Raw genomic sequence first — 26,446 nt, 5'->3', positions numbered from 1 at the left:
AGAGCGAAAAAAAAACAGACTGTACCTTGCGACTGTCGCGGACCCCATTCACCGGGAAAGACAAGTGTTGATGCCGGGCCGCTTGCCGCCGAGTCTCATAGCGAATGTCAGGGAATGCTCTGTATATGTGCACTGAATTCATGAGAGAGAGAGAGAGAGAGAGAGAGAGAGAGAGAGAGAGAGAGAGAGAGAGAGAGAGAGAGAGTGTATGTGTGTGATGTGAAAGTTTCAGTTGAAGAAGAGCCGTGAATTTTGTTCACATTCAGAGAAAACATGAGTGCATCACAGGTATGACATGTATATAATTTGATTTAAAATTACTCTATATGTAGATGCCAGGGAGTCCATACTCACCTTAAATATGCCCCTGTTTTTTACACTCCAATACGGAGTTTGTAAAACACGGAGATGTAATGTAGTTTTCATTTCCCTAACTGAACTTTCATCAAGGCTTTTGACTCCTTCCCCTCCTAATCAGAGGATTTTTCCCCCTCCTAATCAGAGGATTTGCCTATGTCCATGTTGATCATTATTTCTTCTCCACAGTATATAATAATTCCCTTGTAATGAAAATCCTCCACAAATTGCTGGCACATAACAGAGCACAGGTAGATGCTGTCTGGTGCAACCTGTTACTCACATACACATATTAAGATAACACCATACTAGCCATCACCACTATTCCAAAACTATCTTCTTCAACAAGACACATGCAAAACACATGGGAGTTATACTAGAATGTTCCAACAGTGTCTGCATAGGTGACTCTATTCGAGATTCCATTCACTCCTTGCTGCCTAGTAGATGACTTTTTTCTAGTTTCTCATTGGCCCAGAAAATGTTGAGCGATCGCTAGCAAGGGAAACATGACAGTTTGTACCAAACGTTTTTTAGTGTAAGTATTTACACATGGATAAACAAAATGTGTTCTTCCTCAAAAATTGAACATTTGTAAATATTCGCCAAAGTCGATTTATTCAAGAATGTAACACAGATAGCAGGTGATAGTTGGGTCAATTTTGCACATTCACAAGCAACTAAACAAAGTTAAAAGATAAAACTGATATGTACTTACTTGCATGGCCACGGTGGCTCAGTCGGTAACGCGTTTGACTACCATGCTAAAGGTACAGGTTCGATCCCCGGCCGGTTCAAATCCGACAACTTTTCTAACGTTGGAAACAGCCCCGGCACTCACCCAGTGCCGAATGTCATGGGTACCTGGGGAGTAAAGGCAGTCAGGTGTGTGATGCTGATCACATCACCCCCACTTGCGACCGGATCAAGAAAGTGTGGGGCGTTACTCCCACACACCCTATACACGTTCATGGCGTGGTGCTAAGCACAACGAAAGCACTTTACCTTTTTTTACCTTTATGTACTTACTTCAGCATAAGCCAAAAAGAATTGGGATCCACATCTATAATCTTCACTTGTCCCTTTTCTTGAAGTAATCCAAGCAGCATTGAATCCCATACTGGGCTGGCAATGGCTAGCAAGATCTTGTGTGCTTGGAAAGACTGAAAAAAATTACCATCATGATACAGCTTTTAAAATTTAACACTTAACATTTCAAATGCATAAATCTGTTTTTATAAGTGCTAGAATTAGAAGGGGGGGGGGGATGCTGGGGATGGCATCACCCAGCTAAGAAAATTACTAAAAGAATCACTCCAGCTAATAATTGAATAATTAGATTTACAGCAAAATTTGTGGAAATGTTACTGGCTACGTCTTCCTCCTCACTCACAAGTGGGTTAGTCGAGCAATGGTATGTTTGTTAAGGGGACAGGTGTGATCAAATTATAATGGCCTATTTTCTTTTTTTTTTTTGGGGGGGGGTCAGAAATATGAAAACATTATAAAGCATACGACTATTACTTACATTTGAAATGGAAGTAATACCGTACCCACAGAAGAACATGACTGAGCTTTGAGCATGCATCACCACCTAGCATGTTCCAAAATTTAAAGAAAGGTGACAATTTAGCAAGTCATCCCCCTAGTTGGGTGCGAATGGACCTAAAACACCCCACACAAAGTTTGGGACCAGAGCTGTATTTTCCAGCTGCACCCCACACATTCTTTTTTTCTCCATTAGGATAACATACATAGTATGTAGGCATCCCCATGAAATTTGCTCTACAAGTCTCAAAGGATCTGATCACTTAATTTTTGTTTTTGTAACTTGAACTCAAAGGTATGCAGAAGGTCATGAGAGAGAAAGAGTCACAGAATACATATTCATTGTAGAAACATTATATTGGTAACAACGTTTTAGTATCAAATGAAGATTAGCACTAATAAATGGACAAAAATTGCAACGTAGCTCAGAGACTGCTGTTGTAGCCTGCCATGTGTTTCCATCTGCATTAGAATGCTATCAGTATTGTCTTTGGGTGGCAGAGAGAGAGAGATAGCAACCCTTTGTTGGCAGTGCAGCGAACAAATGTCAATGTAGTGTGTATAATTCGCAAATTGCTGGAGACCAATCTCAGTGCATGCCACGCTCCTTTCAGTTAAGACCCTCATGTTCACATGCCCTTGTGTCTGCATGAAATTCATATGAAATAAACAATGTGTGTCTTCGACGGGGAGCGGGTAGTTGTCATGTCTTGTAAAATTTTGAGGGGCAGAAGCTGCCTTTAAGAGGAGGTGTGCAAAATCTAATGTTCTTGAAGTTCTGTTTGTAGAATCTGACGGAGAGATGGAGAGAGATGGGGGGGAGAGAGAGAGAGAGAGAGAGATAGAGATGGTTAGATAGATAGATATACTTATTATGTAGTAACATTAAACAATGAAAATATACTTGTTTAGCATTTGCTGTATAATCGAGGGTTATTTATTTCTGCCGAACTTTGAATGACAGTACCAAAAAAATTAATCTGAAACTTTAATTTTCGTCAACTGGCTCTAACATTATTTCTTGTTATTTAAGAAATAATCAATTCTTTATCTATTTACAACTAATTTCCTTGCCAGGCTAGTTGCTTTAAAACAAATTTTAGTGATCCTAACTACACAATAGATAATGAATACATCCTTTTATATCTCTAATAGGTAAAATGGTGTAAGACTAATGTAATAATAGCAATACAATTTAATTTAATTTAATATTTATTAATTATTATTATTTTAATTTAAACGTTTATATGATTATTTATTCGGACCCTCCCCCCAAATAAATGTCTAAATACGTGCCTGCCTTGCACGTAGATGTTTCATCAAAAATAATTTTAAAAAACTTTTGCAACATTGAAAAGAAGTCAAACATATGCTCTGAAGGATTGCAAAATGTGTTCTCATAACACAAGAGGCTCATTTTTGTTTAATGTGTAGTAACATAAATTACAAAATTTATAAAAAAAAAACATAATAACAATGCCTCAACTTCAGTTTGTGTGATCTCTTATTATAAGAAATTAATGCCATTCTTAAATCACATGAAGCTCACCCTTTGGTTTCCTTCAGGACCAACCAGAAACTCGCAATCAGAATATCTTCCTGATTTCAGAAGGTCCTGGCACCTGTCTTTCATTGACTCGATATAACAGGAATGATTGCTGCTTTCTCTGAAAATGTAATATTTAATGTCAAAAATATTGTAAGTCAATTAAACATGCATATCATATTTGTATACACATTTATTCATGATGCTAATAGTTCCCAGTTCAAATCCCAGCCTTGGGATGGATATTCTTTGTGAGTGTCAATTTCATCATATGATCATTCATCCTCATTGTTGTAATTAACCAAACAGAGCCACCTCCCACACCTGTGCCAACCAAACAAAAACCAACCCTCCTGCTCTGATCATCGTATACCACCATCACCTCTTGAAAATCGAACATACCCTCCACTCACTCCTTCCCATAGGCGGAGTTCTGGAGGGGCCAGGTAAAAAAAAACTAAAAAAATAACACATGATAAAGTTCAGTTACTACATTTTTGTTATGAAGCCATATCGCAAACTTGGCGTTTTGCATGATGGCATGTGCGCTAATTGCGCTGCAATAGCGGGTCTTAGACGATTTGATTGATGTGTACAGTTTGAAGAAAGAAAAACCTAAAATGACTTTGTGTTGAACCAACAGTTACTGCTGAGGCATCAAAAGAACTTTTCAATTTCATTTTTCTAAAATTTCTGAAGCTTACCGTAACTTTTTTTTAAAGTAATACGAGTATTGTAATAAAAATGTAATGAAATGCAAAATGCAATAATCATACTGTTCTTTTAAAACTGACAACCAATATACTAATTAATATTTGTTTACGTAAGCGAGGAAATGTAACATTTTCGAATCTAAAAGGCCTAAAACTCAGTGTTTTTAAGTTGTTCTTTTTGGGAAGGCCTCCGGACCCTTTATAAACTATGGGATATTCAATAACCCTCAGGTACATCATATGCTTCTCCCAGAGTCTGCCCCCCCCCCCCCAAAAAAAGCAAGAGCTCAAACTCTGCCCATGCTCCTTCCCTTCCTTCACATTGATCCCAACACCAGAGACATCTTTCGGGGCAAACCTAGGGTCGTCTTCCGATGCACCCCCTCCCCCCATCTCAAGAACATGTTGGTCCATAATACACTCACCTCTCCCACCCTACAAGTGCAACAAACCCAGGTGCAAGACCTCCCCCACCCTCCAGATCACCCTTCACCCAAAGGGTACCTGCCACTCCTCCAACCTCATATACACCCTCATCTGTCAAACCTGTGGTAACTTCTACCTGGGTGAAACCTCTACCCCACTGAACCTCAGAATCAATAACCACGGAGCCTCTACCCAAAACTCCGACCTCACTGTTGACACTCACGCCACCTTCAACAACTGTTCACGTATAGCCATAAGACACCTATTACCCCAACACACTGACACCTCCACTTGCAGGAGATGATAAAGGGCCTACATATCAGGCATGCATGCCACCATACCCCCTGGGCTCAAACTAGTCACCGAATAAGCATTTCTCCATTCCATCCCACAGTAAACACTGATGAAAGGACCTGCTCGTCTGAACTCGTGATCTATCACTTTTCTCTGGCAACACTGTACCAATGCCAGCATTAATATTCTGTACCTCTACACAATTTTGACTCCGTTCTTTTACTCTAACAATGAGGTATGAGCCTCGTAATATAGACTTTTCTTTTTATTGTGGTAAGTGTTTACTGTCTCCTACACCATTTATATATAAACAACATATTTTATATATACAGGGTGTCTCAAAAGTAATAGCGCAAACTGACACAGGTGAAAGTACACGATAATAGAAGCAAAAAAGTCTCAGTAAACATGGGTCTGCAAATGAGCCGGTGAATGTGTGATTACAAGCCGCCACTGACTTCATTGTTTGTAAATGTTGTCCTAGTTGGTAAAATGCTAATAATGTGTGTGAATGTGTAGTTAGAAGCCATCACTGATTGCATTTTGTAAACACCAAGTGCTTTACTCTTTGCTCATTCCGAGGTTTGCTCAAGGGCACTCATATTAGTTTCTGATTGACAGTCAATAAAAATATTCCATGTGTAGAAACTTGAGGATAAATTAAATATCTTCTTTAGATGAAGTTTCAGTAGTCATGGAACAATCCGTAAATACATTTATATATTTTGGCAGTTGAATTATTAATAGTTTTCATGCTCAAATTGAAAATTCCTAGGCCTGGTATGTTAGTTCGAGCCTTGGGAATAGACTGGCAAGGGGTTCTTAAACTAATTTATGCTAGCTGAGGGAATAGTAACTCCCTCACTTTGAATACTTTATTCAAGAGATATATTTAAATTGACCGGTACCTACAGTTTCAAAATGTTAAATTGAATCATATTCATTCGCTTGTCTAACAGCAAATGTCACTGTCACAGTCTAAAATAAATGTATGAAATGATTATTTCATTACATCTTTACTTAAGATTGCTGATTCTTGAGGAATAGTTTTGATTACCTGATATGAATACTTCAGCCTCTGAGGATGCAAATATGAGCATTGAAAACATGTGTGTTGTGGATATGAAGATGATGTACAAATTATCTCCTCCTGTGTCTAGCAAAATCTTCAGAAAACACTTAAATTAGTAATCTTACAATATAAAGCATACTTACTGTGATGGATTACCAGATGTACTGTTAGCACTTTCAGCCATGATACCTGGTTACTATGCTGCAATAAAATGAAGTTATTTAGAATGCCAGCAGGTTAAAATATCACAATTCTTGTCAACAAATTTTAAAATTTGAAGGACACCTTACAAAAAATATTAATATTTTACAGACCAGCAATGTTTTAGTATGGTTTTCTGTAAGAATTTTTTTTTCATACTGAATGTTTAAAAAAAACATTCAATTATTCCTTTGAACAGGTTTAATTATTCCTTTCAATGGGTTCATCAAGAATAGTTGTACAAATTTGGTAATTTAGAGATCTTGCAGTTTCCAAAACTGCACTTTTCCCCTTCATTTGCTTCAGAGATATCGAAGATTAAATACATTTAGATTGTTTGCTTCACATAAGCTGATGGAAATATTGGTAGAGTACTTCTTTCAGTCCAGTAAATGTTATTTTCAGTGGCGGCGATTAGGGGGGAGGGGCATTTGTCCCCACTTTTTGCTAATTTTGCTCCCAAACTATGCTAAAGCTTATGTATCAAGGGAAAGTAAACTGTTCTTGCAGTGCAAGCATTGACTCACAGCGCCAGCCTGCAGTTTCCACGGTTCAACGGACATCACTGTGTGCAGTGTTGCCACGTTCTGCATGCAGCTTTACTCTGCTGAATAAAAAATCTGTATAAAATCGGTTTCACAATGTGAACTGTGCCTGCTTCAGACTAAGAAACAAAAATCTCAGATTTTTTCAGACGTCTGAAAAATTGGTTGTAGGACATGTATGCCCCAGGCCCCACATCCACTTAGGCTGGCCCTAAATATGCATACACGTGAGTGAAGGATAAAAACAAATGGATAAAGGGCAATAAGGAGAAGGAGGAGAACGAGATATTGACGAGATATTGAAAAGTGAGTGAAATGGAGTAAAAGACAAAGAAAATAAAAGCAGAAAGTTTGAATTTTTGTTTTAAGTCCACTTTATGCACAGAAAGGCTAATCAGGACTGGACCTAAGTTACAGTTTTATCGAATTCAGGATCCCTTCATTAGATGGCGACCCAGAAAGAAAGAAGGAAAGAAAAAGAAGGAAGTGAGAAATGAAAGAAATAAAGAAGGAAAGCAAGAAAGAATGAAGGAAAAAGAAGAAAGTTAGAAAAGAAAGATGACGCCGCTACCACTGTGCCATTCCCTACAAGCAGAAAGAGAACAGAGGAGAAATAAACATTTAAAATGGAAATATAGAAACTGACAGATATAAAGAGAAACTAGAAAAATACATGAGGAAAAGAGAGCAGTGACATTACCAGCCTAAAATAAGTGGGGGGGGCTAAAGATTTTGGCTTCAAATTCTAGGGGGCTAACTCATACCTGCTTAAAGGCATTTACTTACTACTTTAATATGGTATAATTTTACCAATGATATATTTTACTGTCATACCCAAAGATAAATCATTGAGAAAATGAATCACAGCTAGAAACTAAAAAAGATAAGTTTGTTTCTTTATAAACAGCTGCAAAATTAATTTAAATTCAGAGATTTGCACGCTTTTTCTCAAAGGAAAGAATTGACAGAGCACTCATGACTCAACCTCTTGTTACCAATTCGATTGTGAAGGTAACACTTGATTTGCTGCAAGCAGCTGTTGATGGGGTATGCACATTACAATAACACAATGCTTATGAAGTTTGTAAAAGGAAATTTTAAATGTTTCACCTATTGCAAGCAGCTGCTAAAGGGTCAGTTCTTTGAGTTTACTTTCTGCCTCGTAGCATACCATAATTTTTGGCATCAGCTTTAGGTCGGACTGTAACAGTTGGGCTGAAAAGTTCGTAGGCTGACTCATAGATGGCGTTACTAGAATTAAATCCATGTGATTTTTACTTAGTACTAACCTTCAAAAGATACGTGTATAAATTTCACAGCTGCCGGATAATTAGTTCGTGAGATATAGCATTGTGAGTGAAGCAGCTTTTGTTATTGTGAAAAAATGGATAAAAAAGAATTTCGTGTGTTAATAAAGCATTGCTTTTTGGCGAAAAAAAATACTGTTGAAGCCAAGGCTTGGCTTGATAAACATTATTCGGACTCTGCACCAGGAAAATCAACCGTTGAGAAGTGGTTTGCTAAATTTAAACAAGGCGAAATGAGCATGCATGCAGTGGACGCCCCAAAGAGGCTGTTACCGACGAAAACATCAAAAAAGTCCACAAAATAATTTAAATGATCGTAAAGTGAAGTTGATCGAGATAGCTGAGACTTTAAAAATATCAAAGGAACGTGTTGGACATATTGTGCATGAATATTTGAACATGCGAAAGCTGTGTGCAAAATGGGTGCCGCGCGTGCTCACAATCGATCAAAAGCAACAACATTTTGATGATTCGGAGCAATGTTTAGCGATATTCAACCGTAATAAAATTGCTTCCCCATCCACCATATTCTCCAGATCTGGCCCCCAGTGACTTTTTCCTGTTTGCAGACCTTAAAAGAATGCTCGCTGGAAAGAAATTTAGCACTGATGAAGAGGTAATCGCCGAAACTGAGGCCTATAACTGAGGCCTATTTTGAGGCTAAAGAGAAATCGTACTATAAAAATGGCATCGAAAAATTGTATGACCGCTATAATCGTTGTATCGCCCTCGAAGGCAACTATATTGAATAATAAAATCGAATTTTGTCAAAAAAATATTTTTTACTATGTTAGCCTACGAACTTTTCAGCCCAACTGTTAAACTGTCTGAATCACAACAGTAGGAGGCGGTGCAAGATTGTAGTTTTTCGTGCTTCAGAAAATCGGAACTAACTTAATAAAGTAGGCATCAAATGAACAATACCACACTTGAATAGAAAGCATGTTAATGACACAATTTTACCTGCCAGGATGAAACATCCTTCGTTTTGTTGTTCAACGACTGGAATTCAGAACGTACTACGAAAGTTGAAGATAATCCAAAATATACTGTCCATTTACAATAATATTTCTGAAGAGATGAGGTACCACACATAAAGGAAAAACATATTTCCACTAATAATTTTATGCGATTGGACATTTTAATTACTGAAATTAACTATTGAAGATTATAATTTAATTTCAGAATATATTATACATAAATGCTGCAAATTTTCCTGCAAATAATCAAATTTTGCCACTATGATGGTCAGGCACGTATCAAAGGGGGGCTTAGGGGGCTCGAGCCCCTCCCGAAAGTTTTCGGTTTACACTAGATAAAATGAGACTTTTTGTTTCTTGTGGTGTGAAATAAAATAATATGACGTTAATTTAAGGAGAGAAATAATTATCGAGGCAAGACTGAGAATGTTCTATAACCCTATTATTATTAATAGCAGGTATCCAAGGTGGGCATCAGGGGTTCGAGCCCCCCCTTTTTTTCAGGATATTTTTCTGTTTACACTAGATAAAATTACATAGGTTTTTGGCTTCTTGATGATAATTTCAGATAAATAATTATCGAGACAAGACAGAGAATGTTCTATAACCCTGTTATTGTTAATAGCGCGTATCCAAGGTGGGGATCAGGTAGTTCGAGGACCCCCCACCAGAATTGTTTTCAGTTTACACTACTTAAAATTAGGTTTTTGTCTTCTTGAATAATGTGAAGATAATTTAAGGACAGAAATACTTATCAAGGCAAGACGGAGAATGTTCTTTAATCCTGTTGTTGATAATATTGCACCTAAACTTTTCTTGCTTTTTTGGTGTTGTCGCAGAGAACTTGAGCACTTTGTAAAGGCTTGTCAGCATTTGGAAGCTGCACAACAAAGATAGCGTCACACGTACGGCAGTTGGTTGTAATTTTTAATCTCTGGAAAGCGCGAGAGGGAACGTTCTTGAATAAGAGAAGGAGTCGGACTACTGGCAAATATTTACGAATCGTTCTAGAATATAATGAGGATATAAATAAGCAGCTTCAATTTTCCGGTTGATCTGTACAACAGAATCGGTTAATGAGACTTCAGAGGTAAATGTGACAATTCATACAGTCGATTAGTGATCAGTCAGTGTCGATTGGTTGCTTTATAAGATCTAGTGATTCGAAAATGAAAGGGACTAAATACCGTTAAGTAAAAAAGTCTACTACTAGTTATTTTAACAAGTTACCGCCAAATATGAACTACTGATACGTCATCAAGACACCGAAATTAGTAAGTAGACGAAATTTTATAGAAATTGGAGAGTGGTCCGTTCTTGTAAACTCATGCCCTATGATTGGCTTCTATTTTTCTAATTTTTCGATCGAAATTCTTCTGCCGTACTAAAAAAATCTAGGGGGCTACAGAGAGGTTTCCCCCTAGCCCCCTGTAGCGCCGTCCCTGAAAGAGAGAGAGCCGAGACCATTAAAACAAAGAAATATTTCGTCCACCTCTCTGTGCACGCACACAACTCCATCCCGCGTACTGCATATACGTACGTATCTGTCAATGTGCAAAGCGAAAGTAGGAAGGTAGGGCATTTCATTGCGTTGGGTGTGAATTTCGTAGATCGTCGTTTCGATTAAACTTGAGTGTTACGTAAAAAAGAACGTACAGTTACGGACACTTCTGGGATGTAATAATGCCATTGACTTTCAGTGGAGTCATTTACAACCCAGAAGTTTCCGTGACTGTACGTACAACATAACATGCTTAACTTCATTCTGCAAAACATGCATTTCAATACAGTATTCTCACTTTTTCCAGTTCCAATCACTCTCCAAATAACGAACTCGACAACTCCCAATGTTATACAGTAAAAATCCTTTCTTACCTGCACAATTGACCGACTGGTGTTTCTCAGTGCAGACAAATAACACCATTTGCCCGAGGACTGTCACAACCAGGAGAGCAGTGGCACAACTTTTGAGATGTGTTAGTTGAAGTTTCATATGTCAGCAGTGTTGCAAATGGCATAGCTTCATTTCTCCCTGCAAGTGGTGATCTAACAGAAACTAATACGAAACGTGAAATCTACGACAATGCACCCGTCCTATGTTTTTAGGGTTACCAGATAACAAACTTTTAAAAAGAGGACTTTCACAAAAATGATGAATTCAGGGTGTGGCCGAGGGGGGAAATGGGAACCAGTACCATGACTAAGCCCTGCGTCAGGTCAACCTTGCAGCAGGTTTTAGCATATGTAGATCCAAACGTGCGCGCAAGAATATAGTTCCACTGAGACGGGTTCTATTCCGACACAACTGCATACTTGCAAGAAAACAGTTATTTAATTTGTAATATACAGACAAAATAATACATTGATTAGCAGGTATGGACTTAATTGGTTGCAATCACTGTGCAGACGAACTTAGAACCGCAGATTCGCCAACTCGAATCTGTAATGCGTTGAAGAGACATTGAAACTTTAGAGCGAGTCGAGCGAGACTGAATGCGTTGCAGAGCGCGTGAAATCGCTGATACCAGTGTTGCACCTCCCACTATTTTAACCCTATGTTTATTGTAGAGCGGCGAGAATGGCTGAATCTCCTGTTCAGCGCGCGGTTTTACCCGAATGTTATTTTGGGCTTCATCCGAAAGGAAATGTTCTTCAAAGTCAAGCAAGTTGTTTTAAATGCATAATCCTCCTTGCGGCAACAAGATCAAAGTAAAACAGGTCGTGAGGTGATTTGCCGTCAATGTGCACACGAATTGTATCACGGGTGTTGAATGATTTGCGGTTTGAGTTTAGCAAGAGGAAACGATTGTTTGTTGTTTGACGACAAAAGAATCTCCGCGGTATTAAAATATATCGCAGTGAGAAGAAACATGTTTATTATTTGGACGAGACGTCCTTCAACTCGGTGAGTGGGGGAAGGGGGAATAAACCATGGAAGGATACCACCATGCAAAACCACCGCCAGGGCTGAAGAAACCGACGATGAGGGGAAGGGGGAGGCTTATTGTTTCACCCACTGGCGGCAATGAAAGCTTTGTTGAAGGCGCATATTTACTGTTCCGCGCAAAGAAAGGGAAGGGTGATTATCAGCAACAAATAGACAGACCAAGATTTGAATCCTGGTTTAGTGAAGTGATTCATAAATTGAAACCAGAGTAATAGCGACAGACAATGCACCTGATTGTATATATCACCAATAACAAATCATGCTTTTTTGGTGGTACAACTTGAAGTGCGTGTGTCTTACAGTAACGGATGTATTGCGAACGAAGCAACCAAGTTTTTCATAAATCTATTTCTTTCTAAACCAAAAACAATAATTTGTCATTAAATTCAAGAGGAGCCTATCGTTGTTTACTTTTATCTTTGTTTATTTTTATTTTTGCGTGCTCGAAATATACACACATGCTCTCATGTTTAGAAGTTGTTTCGCTCTTATATTAATGACACATTTATTAAATAATATATGCGCAGAAAGTACTTTTAAAATGTTATGTTTCAGGAGACAAAGAGAAGCAAAAATACAATCCACTTGACATGCATGCGGGTTTTGATGTGTTGTGCGGTTGGCAATACTGTAGATTTTCTCAGTGTCTCCGATGTAAGCAGCTCGGCGGTTGAGGAAAGACTGGCACGGAAGATTCTGAGCTCAGTTCTCGCGCGGATTGATACATAAAACCTGCTGCAAGGTTAACCTGACGCTTGGCTTAGGTCGGTGATAAACTTAAGAAATAGGATGGATTAAGTTTCAATAAAAGTGTCAAGCTGTCAACTGAAGGAGACGATGCATCTATATCTATTTCTACAGTAAATATATGACATGCTCATACCATGAATCGTGTGAATCCAATAGTATTATGGTTTCATTCATACTTACGCGTATGTTGTAATAAAGCCTCGACGCATTACTTTACTGTAAATGTAAATTATTTCATGCTACAATATTATTCATTGATTCTCATATTATTCTTAAAATCATAGTTAATTTATTAATATATATATATATATAATGTATATATATAAGTAAATAAAGTAAAGTGCTCCCCTGTGCTTTGCGCCACGCCATGAAGGCGAATAGGGGTGTGGGGATAGGGCCCCACAATTTCTTGATCTCGGTCGAGCTGGGGGTGATGTGATCAGCACAACCCCCTTCCCGCCTATACCCCCCCCCCCAGAGTTTCCTCCAGGTACCCACCCACTTTATACGACGCTGGGTGGACGTCGGAGCTGTTTGAACAGGTTGAAAAAGTCCCGGTTCTCCCCGCCGTGGATCGAACCCACGTCTCTCACACGGTAGTCAGATGCCCTACTTAAACTTAATTTCATTACATATCAGAGGTAAGGATAAACTTAAAAATATTATTATAGTTTTATTAGTATTATATTTTGATGCCTATGACATTCCCCCGTGAAGTTTAATATCTCCCCCCTCCCCTCTCGCGGAGGAAAGTGGTGGCGTGAGTCATTTCACGGTCAAGGCCACATGACTTTTCGTTTCGCCGACAGCAAATAAGCATGTCCACTCCCATCACCGATTGCGCCTGTATGTTTATAGACCAAAATCGCCCAGTTGTCCTTACGGTATAAACAGGGAGGGATTGCCATTAGGCTATCCTAGGCTATAGTCTAGGGACCTAGGGGCCTCACAAAAATGAAGCGCTGAAGGGGCAGAAGTGACCATCGACTATTAAAGTTCCTTAATCTTGTGACATTAGCAAAATGAAACAACAGGTCAAATCCTTCTTTTCGCAAATTTCAAGAAAGCTGGTAGAAGGAAGGAGTTTCCTTGGTTCAAATAACTGACAAACTAGTTGCAGAACTGGATAGAAGAACAGTCGTAAACCACGAACTTCATATCCCTCTTTGGTTTTATCGATAATTTAAAAGATCTTTTTTCGGTTTTTTCGCGCCTGCGTCATGGGAATTTTTTGTGGGGGGGACTAATTTTTATAGTTTAGCTATGATTTTTAATTATGTTTATTATCTGCAGTTTTTCTACCCGCCTGTGGCGGATGATCGCGGCGATGGGGCTGAAATTAAACACCGCTCTTTATGCCTTTTGAATCGGTTTGGAAAGGGGGCGGGGGAGACGTGCTGCACGCATTAATACAAGATTAGTCAAGCAGACAAACTATTAAGAATAAGGATTGGTTGGTACACTATCAATGGCAGTGAACCTGAGCAGTTTTGTAAGTTTCATGTTAGCAAACATGAAAGAGCCGTGCTTTTTCTTTATTTAGTAATTTTAATTTCATGTGTAAATTAAACATATATTACTTAAATATGTCTGCATTATATTGTTCCGCAAATGTTGTCTGATCAAAATAATTTAAGTAAATAATTCGACATAAAGGGGGGAGGGTGTTCTACCTTTTGGGGGGAGTGCTTCATAGGCCTTGGGGGGTATGGGCACCCCTGTCCAGACGATACTGCATATGAGATAATTGAAGAACGTGTACACTTTCAAAAATGTTTAAAGGTCTGACTGAAGCAAACTATGAATTCAATTCGGCTGATGTCTATTTAAAACTTATTCATGAAAAACATTTAACACATACACACGAGCTTTTTCCAAATCTTGACATGCTCTGATAATTTTTGTGAGTATTTAATCATGAAATGCCAGTGTATAGCGGTCGGTCAAGTGTTCCAAAAATTATTAAAACTACCCTTAAAAATTCAGCGTCGGATAATAGCAGACTTCGTAGTTTGGCATCCTTCACAACCAATGCTGATGTCCTGCAAGAAATTGTCTTTGAGTCTCTCATTCATCAATTGGCTGCCATGAAAGCCAGAAGGAAACAGTTTTGTTAATTCAAACTAATTTGTTTTGTCGAAGTTTACAAGTGTTGTTAACACAGAGCATGCAATTAGTGGAAATGAAGTAGCATGATAACAAAACTGTATATAATAATAATTAGACCTGCTTTTAAAGGGGAGTCCTTTTTTATTTTTCAACACGGACCATGGAAGAAATAACAACAGTGTTGATATCTTCCACCAACAAGATTACATGGTTTTGACTTCCCTTTTTTTTCCTTTTTTCAGCCCACATTCCCTTTTATAAAACATTTTCCTTTTTGGTCCCTTTATTGACTACATCAGCCTACATTCATTTCCCCCCTTATTTTTTTTTTAAAAAAAAGAACATCTTCCTGGTCCCTATATCAAATATTTTGTACGACGGTTTTTCCCTAAACAAAACAGTAAACAATTGTCTATTTGGTGCAGTTTAGAGGAAAGAAAGAACAAGCGCCTTCTACCTGCCCTTCCCTCCATGAGTGTTGGGAGTATGTTGGCGCTATTGTTGAAACAATGCGATTTGGGCTTACGCAGCAACAAACGCATTGTAAGCGGCACGCCTGTTGGGTTGAAAGTGTACTTATCTGCTAGATTTAGACTTTGATTGTGAAGTTTTTTAGAATAGTTTTGCCTTAACTGTGTGACAGTGACGACAGTATAGAGTGTCAGTGAAATGGCAAAGACAGGTGCAAGTAGCAGGAAGCTATGGAATGCGGTAAGCTGTGTTGCAAGGAAGATTTCATCGAAACGGATGGTAAGATTATTCGCTGTACTTTACCTTAAAAAAAAAGGAAATGAAAAATGACTATAGTTTATTTTTGCACTCCACTAAAAATGATATTTTAAATAAATGCGCAATATATACCATTCATATATAAAAATGGATACAGCGGCTGCCGACATTATTAGACAGGATTTTCAAGGGGAAAAACATCCTCTAAAAAGGACAAAAAAGGGAAATTTATTACCAAAAAATGGACTATAATTTTATTGCACTCCATATTAAAATATTATTTTAAATGAAAGCGCAATATATACCATTCATATATAAAGGGATACATTAAATTTCGTATTAATGTGGAGTGCAAAAAAGCTATAGTCCTTTTTTCCCTTTTTTTTGGTCCTTTTTAGAGGATTTTTCCCCTTGTAAATCCTGTCTAATATAATAATAATGGCGGCAGCCGCTCCGACCGAAGGATAACGGAAAGATCTGCATCATTTAACCGTTCGAGGAAATCGAACCATTGTCAAGATCTAGATATCAGTTATGTGGTTGGCAACAGTGGGAACACAGTCATAACACGAGGAACCCAGTTACCATGGCGTCAGGCTTATTGCGCATAAGCAAGTGTGTTCCTCGTTGTCAACTCATCTAAAAAAAAATCTGTTTTCACATTGTGAAGGCACAATGGCTCCTATGCAGATAACGCCCCGTGTTGCCATTTAAAGAGCGTTAGCTCTTATCCTCGGCCAGGATTACCGCGCTTTCTTCCTTTCACAATAAACCTGTACACATTGCGTATATTGTTATAGTTGTCAGTTTTCCATTATTATTATTATTATTAATCAGAGGTTTAAAAATAAACATGTGGAAACTTATGAAATGCAAGCGTAATTCCTCTATTTCATAAAGTATCATTGATCTATCTAATGTGTTAATCAAAGGTGTTAATGTAGTAATACCTTACATTACAAAGTTCACTAACAATGAACGATTTACTACGTCCATGGTTCTTTTTCCTTAAATATTCGAACGTTCTTAAAATACGTAGTTTTTTTCCTCGCCACTTCTAATTATCTCACCCTTATATTTTTTCCTGCGATCCCTTGCGATGACCAAACACTTACATTAGTACTCTATTAATCACTTAATGCACCGCTTGCAGAATTCACCGAAATATCGACACACAACACTTCACCAGACCGGCAAAAGGGTTGATACGTTACTGAACTGTTGGCCACGTGCCAACTGGCAACACATGAGACCAGGCTCGTACACAGGGGAGGAGCCACGGGGCCATGCCCCCCTCGAACTATGAAATATTTCAATTTGAATCTATAAATTTTTAAATATTTCAACTTTTTCCTTGCATAAATGAATGTGTTGTGTAGAGAAGAGAGGCAGGCTCCAAAAGTCTGCAGTGTGCAATATTTGATAACTTTAGTTTTATAACCATTGATAACGTCCCGATTTTGTCGGGACGGTTGATCCCTGTATCGACCTCTTTCGAACTGCAGTTGTGTTGCGAAAATGTCTCGTTATTTTTATCTCCAATTTAGACATGTTCGTTGCTAACACGTATCATGCATAGGCGTAGCTAGAACTTTATATTTGGGTGTGCACAAAAAAAATGAGGTCTTGTACCTCTTTAATAGCATATTGTGCAACACAATCACTTGGTTCTTTAACAGCACTGATGTTTGTAAAATAATATAAATTCACTAAATGACAGTGTTGGAAATTTCTGAATATATGTAGTAGAAAAAATCAAATTGCGTAGAAATTACACAGGTTACAAAGAAATACATCAAAATACACGTCATCTATAACAAGAGACGTCTGTCAAAAGGTACAGTTCATCAATAACTTCATTTACATCAATAGACTAAGTTTTTTCCTGTTCCACAAATAGCAAGAGCAGGCTTCCAATCTATCCTGCTTCTGAGTTGCTCTTAATTTAGTTTTAACTTGGGTAAGTTTGGAGAAAGCTCTGTCTCACACGTGCAGCTTGTGACAGGTATAGAAGAAAAGCGCTGTAGTACAGAGTAGAATGCAGTAGGTAAATATCTTATTTGTCCAATGACATAAAAAAATCGAAAAACTACAGACACTCGTTTCATCAGCGATAATGCACACGTTTGTACCAAGTAATGACATTTTCAACTTCTTACAAACTGCCGATTATTTTCTCTCTTATTGAAATATCTGTTTTTAATTCTCTTTGATAAAGCAGCCCATTAGGGTGTGCCTAGGCACACCCGGCACACCCCGTAGCTACGCCTATGGTATCATGTAACCTGTACATATATATTTTTTATAACTAACTAACTCCCTAGCCATCTTAAACCCGAAGGTTCATGGCTGCAGCAACACAGGCCTTCCATCTTTCCCTATCTTGAGCAAGTTCTATATACTCTTTTCCATCCCTACCGATTTCCCTTAGGTCCATCTCAACATTGTCCCTCCATCTTCGTCTTGGTCTTCCTACAGGTCTCTTACCATCAGGTTTCCCAACAAGAATCCTGTAAACTCCTCTTTCCTCTCCCATTCGTGCCACATGACCTGCCCACCTAAGTCTTCTTGATTTAATTATTCTAATAATATCTGGACATGAATACAAATTATGTAGTTCTAAATTATGTAACCTTCTCCACTCACCTGTCTCCTCATCCCTTTTAGGTCCAAATATTTTCCTAAGGATCTTATTTTCAAATACTCTCAATTTATGTTCCTCTTTCAATGTAAGGGACCAAGTTTCACATCCATATAATACTACAGGCAAAATTACTGTTTTGTATATTTTAACTTTTAGTTTCTTAGATATTAAACGAGAAGACAAAAGTTTATGAAGAGAGAAGTAACATGCATTTCCTGAATTAAGCCTACTTTTTATTTCCTCTTTAATATAATTTTCATTTGTTAATATTACTCCTAAGTATTTGAATTTGGAAACTTGTTCAAACAAGTTGTTATCAATAATTAGATTTTGATTATTACCTAACACTTGGTTTCGGCTTGTAAGCATTTATTTAGTTTTCTGTTTGTTAACTTCCAAACCTATCTCTTTAGCATCTTTAGCATCCCCCAGTAAGTCTACATCATCTGCATATGCTAACAACTGAGTCACACCATTTAATTTTAGTCCTTCTTTAGTTTCTTTTACCTTCCTTACAGCATATTCTAAGGCAAAATTAAAGAGCAATGGAGATAATGCATCTCCTTGTTTTAACCCATCATGAATTGTAAATTTGTCAGACATATTAATACCCACGAATTTTACTTTCTGTTTCACTGGTGCATATTTTTATCATACTAACAAGCTTCTTAGGTATTCCAAACTCTACTAATATATTATATAATTTATCTCTTTTGACTGAATCATATCCTTTTTTGAAATCAATGAATAGCTGATGGACATTTTGATTATATTCCCACTTTTTTTCAAGTGTCTGTCTGATGTGAAAAATTTGATCTGTAGTTGATCTGTTACGTTTAAATCCACATTGATAATCACCTATAATTTCATTAGCATATGGGGTTAGTCTTGTTAAAAGAATGTTAGATATATTTTATATGTTGTTGAGAGTAGAGAAATTCCACGGTAATTATTGCAGTTCATTTTATCACCTTTTTTAAACACTGGAATAATTATGGATTCTTTCCACTGTTGAGGGATTTCTTCTTTATTCCATATTAAACAAATTAATTTATGAATTTGACATATTAATGAATTTCCACCATATTTAATTAACTCAGCTGGTATTAAATCAATGCCAGGTGCTTTGTTATTCTTTAGCCTTTTAATAGCATCTTTAACTTCAGTCAAGTTAGGTTCTGGAACTAAAGGTTCTGCTGTGTGGACTTCATTTACTTCTGATTTATCTCCTACATGAACATTTAAAAGGTCATTAAAGTAGTTCTTCCATCTATTTAGAATATCGCTTGGGTCAGCTAGAAAATCACCGTCTTTATCTTTTATCAAGTTTACTTTAGGTTGCCACCCCTTTCTAAACTCATTTACACCTTTATATAAATCTCTGATATTTTTATTTTTGCTGTTTGTTTCAATTTCGTTAATTTTACTTTTCAAGTAATCTCTTTTTTTACTTCTAAACGTGCGGTTAACTTCTCGCTTTATTCTATTATAATTGTTTAGATTTGTATCATCAGAGTTATTTAACCACCTAAGTCTAGCCTGATTTCTTATTTCTATTAGATTATGACATTCATTATCAAACCATGGCTTACTTTTTCTCGGTTTATGGTATCCTATACTTTCTTTAGCTGCTGATTCTATTGCATTACGTATGTGCTCCCAATTCTTATTTACGTCTGTTTCATTTATATTTTCATCATCATTTAAATCCTGCAAAACATCAAATCTATTTGACAGTTTAATTTGGTAATCTTTCTTAATTCTTTCATCAGTAAACTTTCCTGTATCAAATTTTATAACTTTTAGATTTTGTTGCTTATGATTTATCACTGAGAGTCTTTCTCTTAATTTAGCAATTACTAAATAATGGTCACTGGCACAGTCAGCACCTCTATGTGTACGAACGTCAATTATACTAGTATGCCTTCTCTTATCAATGAGAATATGATCTATCTGATTATGAGTTTTACCATCTGGAGAAGACCAGGTATATTTATGGATATCTTTATGTTTAAAAGTGGTACTTTTCACAATTAAATTCTTTGAGGTTGCAAAAGTAATCAATCTTATACCATTATCATTACTTAATTCATATATTTTTTATGCATAGAATTATCATGGTTGTTCAGTAATCCTATAATAACCAGTGGCTGTACAGCCCGTAAGGGTCTTTGCCTACCTCCCGACTGCCAGTCTCCCTCCCACAATCCTTTCTAGAGGTGTGGAGGTCTTCAACCGGTAATGGGGTGACGTGGGGTCAGCACGTCGAACCCCCAGCCGTAATAGGATATTTATGAACGGGTTACGCTACTCAATTGTAGCTTCCCAATTTCCTCACGATGGTGGATTGGCACCGGCCCTATACACAGCCGAAACCCGGAGGCTGAACCCAGGCGGACTCGAACCCATGACGTCCCGCAGTCGGAGCCCAAAGCACAACGCCTTAGACCGCACGGCCACGGAGGAGGACTGTTCAGTAGTCCTGGTATGAGAAAACAAGACCAGCCTCTGTGGCGAAATGGTTAGCATATCGCGCTACGAAGCCAGGTGTTCCTGGTTTGAATCCTAGCCTGGGTGTAGGTGTTCTTTGTGTGCCGCCCCTTCGTCAATTTCATCATATCATCACTCATCCCCTCATCTTCGCGATTAAACAAAAGTGTCAGAAATGTGATACAAAATAAACTAAAAGTAATCAATGAATAAGAAAATAAACGATTTTTTAAAAAAAATGTTACTATGAAGAACACAGTACTATTCGAATACTTCCGAGAATTGGATGTTAACAATTAACACTAAGCTGTACGCCATGTGACAGCCTTTGTCTGTAAACGACTGTGATGCTGATTGTCATGACGAGGGAAGGCCTATCGGCCAGTTGATTTTTTTGTAAAGAATTAAATAATAAAATCCAACACTTAATATAAACAGTACAACTATTTTGAAATCTCTTTACATTTATATATAACACATTTTCGGATCTGGCCCCTCCCTCAAAAAAATTCTGAGTACGGGCCTGCAAGAGAGACACGTCAGCCCGTCTGTAAACTGCATTTACAGGGAAGTAATGCTTCTGGGCCCATTTGAGTGAAAACAAAAAATAATTTAATCATTATCTTTACAACTTTGTCGCTGTGAGTTTTTACGTAGACTTATAAAATAAAATTTGGCCAGAGACGACATTTTCCACTGCGCCAATAAATAAATCCACACATTTTATTCGACAATTTATTTGTTTAAAGACATAGCTACTTTTAAAATTCTTAACAAATGCCCAGCACCACCATCACTAATGACAATTGCACAGGTGTGTTGATTTTTTCGTAACAATTCCTCCGATTTTACGGCATGCTTAAAGCTCAATAGAAAAGATGTTCACAATTTTGTTTCAATGAAAATTTGCATTTTAATTATTTTAAAAGAATATGTTATAACCAGGCACGTATCTAGAAATATGTTTCGAAGGGGGGGATCCGAACGTAGTGTCTCAGGAATAATAATAATTATAATAATAATGTTTAAATTAAAATAATTATATTAAATCAAATTAATACTAATTACAATACATAAATTATTATTATATTATTATTAAACGATTAGGTAAAAAGACTGTAGCTATAAAAATAGAAATATAACAGCGGATATACATTACGTAGCTTACCTTTAGTGAAGATCGGCATAATTTACATAAAAACAAGTGCCCTGACGATTAAATTAATGTCAAATAGATGAATAATTGAATATTTATCGAATAACAAAAATGATGTCACATGTAGTTGGAGAAAAGTAAGTTTCTGATTTAAAAAAGTTCAGAGGAAATTAATAATCATCGATTATGCAACAAATACGTCCTTCCTGTCCTTCAAAGCCATATGATCCCAATATAATCCTTGTCTTCCAATAAGTTGAGGAAATTATACAACAACGGTTAACGAATATATTTTTCATTATTTAATTTTAGTACTTGATAAATCTTTCGGGGGGTCCTGACCCCCCCCCTAAATACGTCCTGGATTATAAAGTTAATAATTATCGTCCTCACCATCCGTGTTCTACCTAAAATCTATGTTACTGTATTTTTTTTTTACTTCACATAAGTTCGAAAATCAACATACTCTGTATTTGGCAACAGTGCGCTATATTTTCCCATAAGAAGAGCATTGTCCATAAGAGCCCATTGTGCTTTCACGATGTGAAAACGACTTTTAGCAAACGACAAGGTGGAATCTGACAATTTTGAAAAGTTAATGAACCTATATATGTTTGATTCATAAGCATTTGTTCCCGGAAGCACATGCATTTTGTTTTTTCTTTAAATGAAGACGCTGTTGCAATGCAATAATCATAAAACGGGCAGCGACTTTACTGAAGCTTTTCCTTTTATCAAAGACTGACACGTTAAAAATAACTGGATGAGGCAGACACTCAGTGAACAACACATGTCCGTATGGGCGTCGCCAGATATATGTGTTGTGTATGGGGTAGGGGGGTGGGTCAAGTAATTGATCAAGCTTGGATACAGGGGCGATTCCTCCATGCAGGAAGTGAGGAACTTCCTACAGTTCATATACACTTATTTCCAGTTCTCCACTTTTTAGGATTAGGAGTTTAATGCGCGTTATAAAATTATGAGCACAATGTACGTATACAATTGACTACCAAGAGTTTCTAGCTGTCGCTCGCTCCAGCACAGGGCCAGCGGAAGGGGGGGGGGAGGGGATGAACCGTCCCACTGCCCAGAGCGGCAAAATTTGAAGAGAAGAAAAAAATAAGCCTATTGAAAACTTTAAAGTTATAATATTATATTATATAACTTGGAAGTTAATATATACCAACCCACCGTTTTGAATTAAAAACATATCAGTAGTCCCATTTTAAAACCAGCCACAAGGGATGGAAAGCAGATATGCCTTAACTCCGTTGAGATATCAAGTGGCAGATGCGGCCCGTCGAATAAGTGGCGACAATAAAACTGTCCAATGGTCGCACATGAGGCTCAGTGTCCCCGATGGCGCAGTGGTACCGTCTTCGCCTTGTCAGCTGGCCCGTACCCAGGATTTTTTTGAGGGGAGGCCAAGCCCGAAACTAAACTATATATATATATATATATATATATATATATATATATATATATATATATATATATATATATAATTGTCATGAAATACATGTCAATCATTAAATAATTAATATAATTTATATATATTTAAATTTATAAACAAATTAATTTGCTACATTTATAAACTTGCAAATTAATATCTTTAACGACTGGTTCAAAATGTTAAGAAATTAGAAGATAGGCGAAATGTTTTTAATAAAAAGCCATAATTAAATAATATCTAAGTGTTAGATATTATTTAATTATTGCTTTTTATTAAAAATGATAATTAAATTTTCATACTTTTATTATGTTATGTTTTTATAATGGTGTAAATCTATTAATAGACTCTCGAAAGGAAATATTTCCTTATCAGAGATGTAGCTAGAGATTTCAGCTACAAGAATAGACGTTTCGCACCTCCTGCATCGAATTTGCACCCCCCCTACCTAGATGTAGCTGGCATACTTAGAATTTTTAGAAATTTTATGTACTTACTCTTTTCCGCTGAATCGGATGAAAAGAAAACTTAGCATTCAAGAAATGTGGCTAATAAAAGGACAATCGGTTGTGCATCCCACACCATCTTCATTGAAGCAGTGTGTTATTGTTCACATCTGCAAAATCTATTGCAAATTAAAGATAACTAGGTAGAGGGACAAAAAATTAGAAACTTTAAGAATACATTAGTTTCCTATTAAATTAACATTTAAGTGCTATGTTTTATTCCTGACGAAAGGAGGTGAGGTGAGAAATGGAGGAGAAATAACAGGTTGGTCTAATTTCTAAGTCCCAGGGGCCTAGGGTGAGAATGACAACCACCTTCGGAACTACGGCTCCATTTCTTACTAGTCCAATTTGATATAGTTTTAAAATCTTATCTATGACTGTAGAAGTACGTTTTCACCCCTGTTACCAGCCCTAAAGAAACAAAGAGAGATAGAACAAGAGATGTATGCAACATTCACACACGAGCAGACATCATTCTTTGTTATTCCTTCTTTGTATGTGTTTATGATGTTATTCTTAGTAAAGTATGTTTGAAGTCCAAACGAATTGCTTATCTTTGTTGTTATAACACAAACTCTTACTCTCGGAACTCTTGCTTGGGGGGAAAAATTTTAATAGAAAAGGATCGTTGGTGGGAAGGCGGGAGATCCCCTACCGCCATGGGAATTCGTGACCACCAACGCTATGGAATTATCCTTACAATGAAGAACATGTCTGAATGTGAATTAACCACAAGAAGAGGACATTTTCTCATCAAGACTGCAGGGAGTAAACAGAGAGTAAATATGGTGAACTGTCCCGATCAAATTGGAACATTTAGTAGCTTCGCATAAATGGTTATACGTAAAACTAAAATTACTAAATATAGTAGACTGCAGACTTCTAGAGTCTGCCTCTCTCCAGGCAAGAAGAAAATCCAAATTCGTGCAAAATCTTAAAAATTATCCGTTATTTTTGTATGTTTGCATCAAAATATTTCATGGCTCGAGAGGGGGGGCATGGCCCCTTGCCCCCCTGGGTACGGGCCTGCGTACCGGGTTCGATACCCGGTGGAGGTATATAGTGGTTCGGATCCCACTTTTAAACTGCAGGTCCAGTTCCGATTAGCCATTCTGTGCATAAAGTAGACGTAAAACAACAATTCAATCAATCAATCAATGAGGCTCAGTGTATTGCAAACCAGTTGTGTCGCTTTACATTCCTTTGCTCACTAGTTATCTGGTATGACTTTTTACTCCACGTAATGTAATGATCAAATGTCTTCAAAACATTAATCTAGATGCTTTGAAAATAGCAGGAGTGATGAAAATTTCAATGTTACTTAGACGCCACTTAGCAGCCTGGCAGGGCCTTCTAAACAATGGGTCCCGGGTTCGATACCCGGTGGAGGCACATAGTAGGTCGGATCCCACTTTAAACTGTAGGTTCAGTCCCAATTAGTCTTACTGTGCATAAAGTGGACTTAAAACACCAACTCAATCAATCAATCAATAGCTCTAAGAGAAATATTTGAGCAGCTTAAACATCCTAGTGATTTTTTTCAATTTCTTTTATGATATTAGTAAGCATAAAGTCATGCCATCTGATTTTTTGTCTGAAAAGTGTAGAAAATTTGCCGGAATGTTAGCACATGAAGGTTACTGAATTAAAAGATGAACTTAGAGTGCTTTCGGCTATAATAAAACAATTACACCAAAGGGGACCTTAAACTGATTAAGGGTCATGATTTTGCACCTAATGTGAGTGTAGAACTTCGAATGTGTTAACTTTGTCGGTAACCGTGGAAAGTAGCGAACAAAGTTGTTGTTTTTTATATTAATGCTAATAAAAATGCTATCTTCGGTCAGTCATGTCTGAAACACGCTTGTTTCCATTTTATGCAAGATTGCATTATACGAAAAAGATTATTACATGCAAAGGTAAAGTTTCCTGTGCATATACCACCATGTCAAGAACATGAAGGCACATTTAGGGGATATGGGTGTTGGGCCACACATATTCTCGATCTCGGTAATTTTGGAGGTGATGCGATCAGCACCACTCTCCAACCGCTTTTACCTCCCAGGGTTGCCCCCAGGTACGCATTGATTTTTGGCTGGGTGAACCCCAGAGCCGCTTTATGCAGGAACAAGGCAGGAAAGAATCCAGTCATTAGATCATCCACGCGGGAGATCCGGGAATATTGCATGTAATTCTTTTAAAGATCCAATCATATATCAAATGCTACAACGGTAAACATATGAAGTCAAGCCTTCATTTCTTTCCTAATACTTGTTATATTTAAGATACGTTTAAGAGAGAGAGAGAGTATTCATAAAAAATATAAATAATAATAAATAATGTGTGTCTCATTTTTTAAAGTTTAACTGTGGTCGAGCGAGATATCCTTAGGTGCTTAATAGCATTGAAATAGCGTAACAAGTCTCATTATTTATTTTATAGTTTGATGTTTTACTTAGGAATATATTGATTTTCAATTTCCCGTTGCTGCGTAATGACGGGGGCCGTTCGAAAGAGAGCGCCATCTGCCGCCACCGCACAGGGCGGCAAAATGACTAGCGCTGGCCCTTCTCCAGCAGCAGCCCAAAGATGGACACCCAGGCTTTGCTCCCGCTCGCTGAGGAACATCGGCAGTCATCCTACAGACAGATGGGTGAGGAATGGAAGGGGCAC

At 37.4% G+C, this 26,446-nt stretch overlaps 2 protein-coding genes across 2 annotated transcripts in view; one reads left to right on the top strand and one right to left on the bottom strand.

Annotated features, from left to right (window-relative positions):
* The window catches only part of LOC145998638 (BTB/POZ domain-containing protein 6-like), a 46,017-nt gene extending 35,070 nt beyond the window's left edge, over positions 1-10,947 (bottom strand). The window contains exons 1-4 of the mRNA XM_083135104.1: positions 10,865-10,947; positions 6,100-6,157; positions 3,455-3,572; positions 1,387-1,520 (exon numbers count right to left, since the gene is read on the bottom strand). Coding sequence (XP_082991230.1) covers positions 1,387-1,520; positions 3,455-3,572; positions 6,100-6,140 — 293 coding nt within the window. The 5' untranslated portion in view covers positions 6,141-6,157; positions 10,865-10,947. The remainder of the gene's footprint in view (positions 1-1,386; positions 1,521-3,454; positions 3,573-6,099; positions 6,158-10,864) is intronic.
* The window catches only part of LOC145999023 (guanylate cyclase 32E), a 511,534-nt gene that overhangs the window by 448,561 nt on the left and 36,527 nt on the right, over positions 1-26,446 (top strand). The window lies entirely within an intron of this gene.

Source organism: Lepisma saccharinum, chromosome 14, assembly GCF_977018435.1.
Source record: "Lepisma saccharinum chromosome 14, izLepSacc3.1, whole genome shotgun sequence".
In the NCBI taxonomy this organism is placed as follows: Eukaryota; Metazoa; Arthropoda; class Insecta; order Zygentoma; family Lepismatidae; genus Lepisma; species Lepisma saccharinum.
The sequence above is the reverse complement of the archived record's forward strand: the minus strand, read 5'-3'. Positions and strand labels throughout refer to the sequence as shown.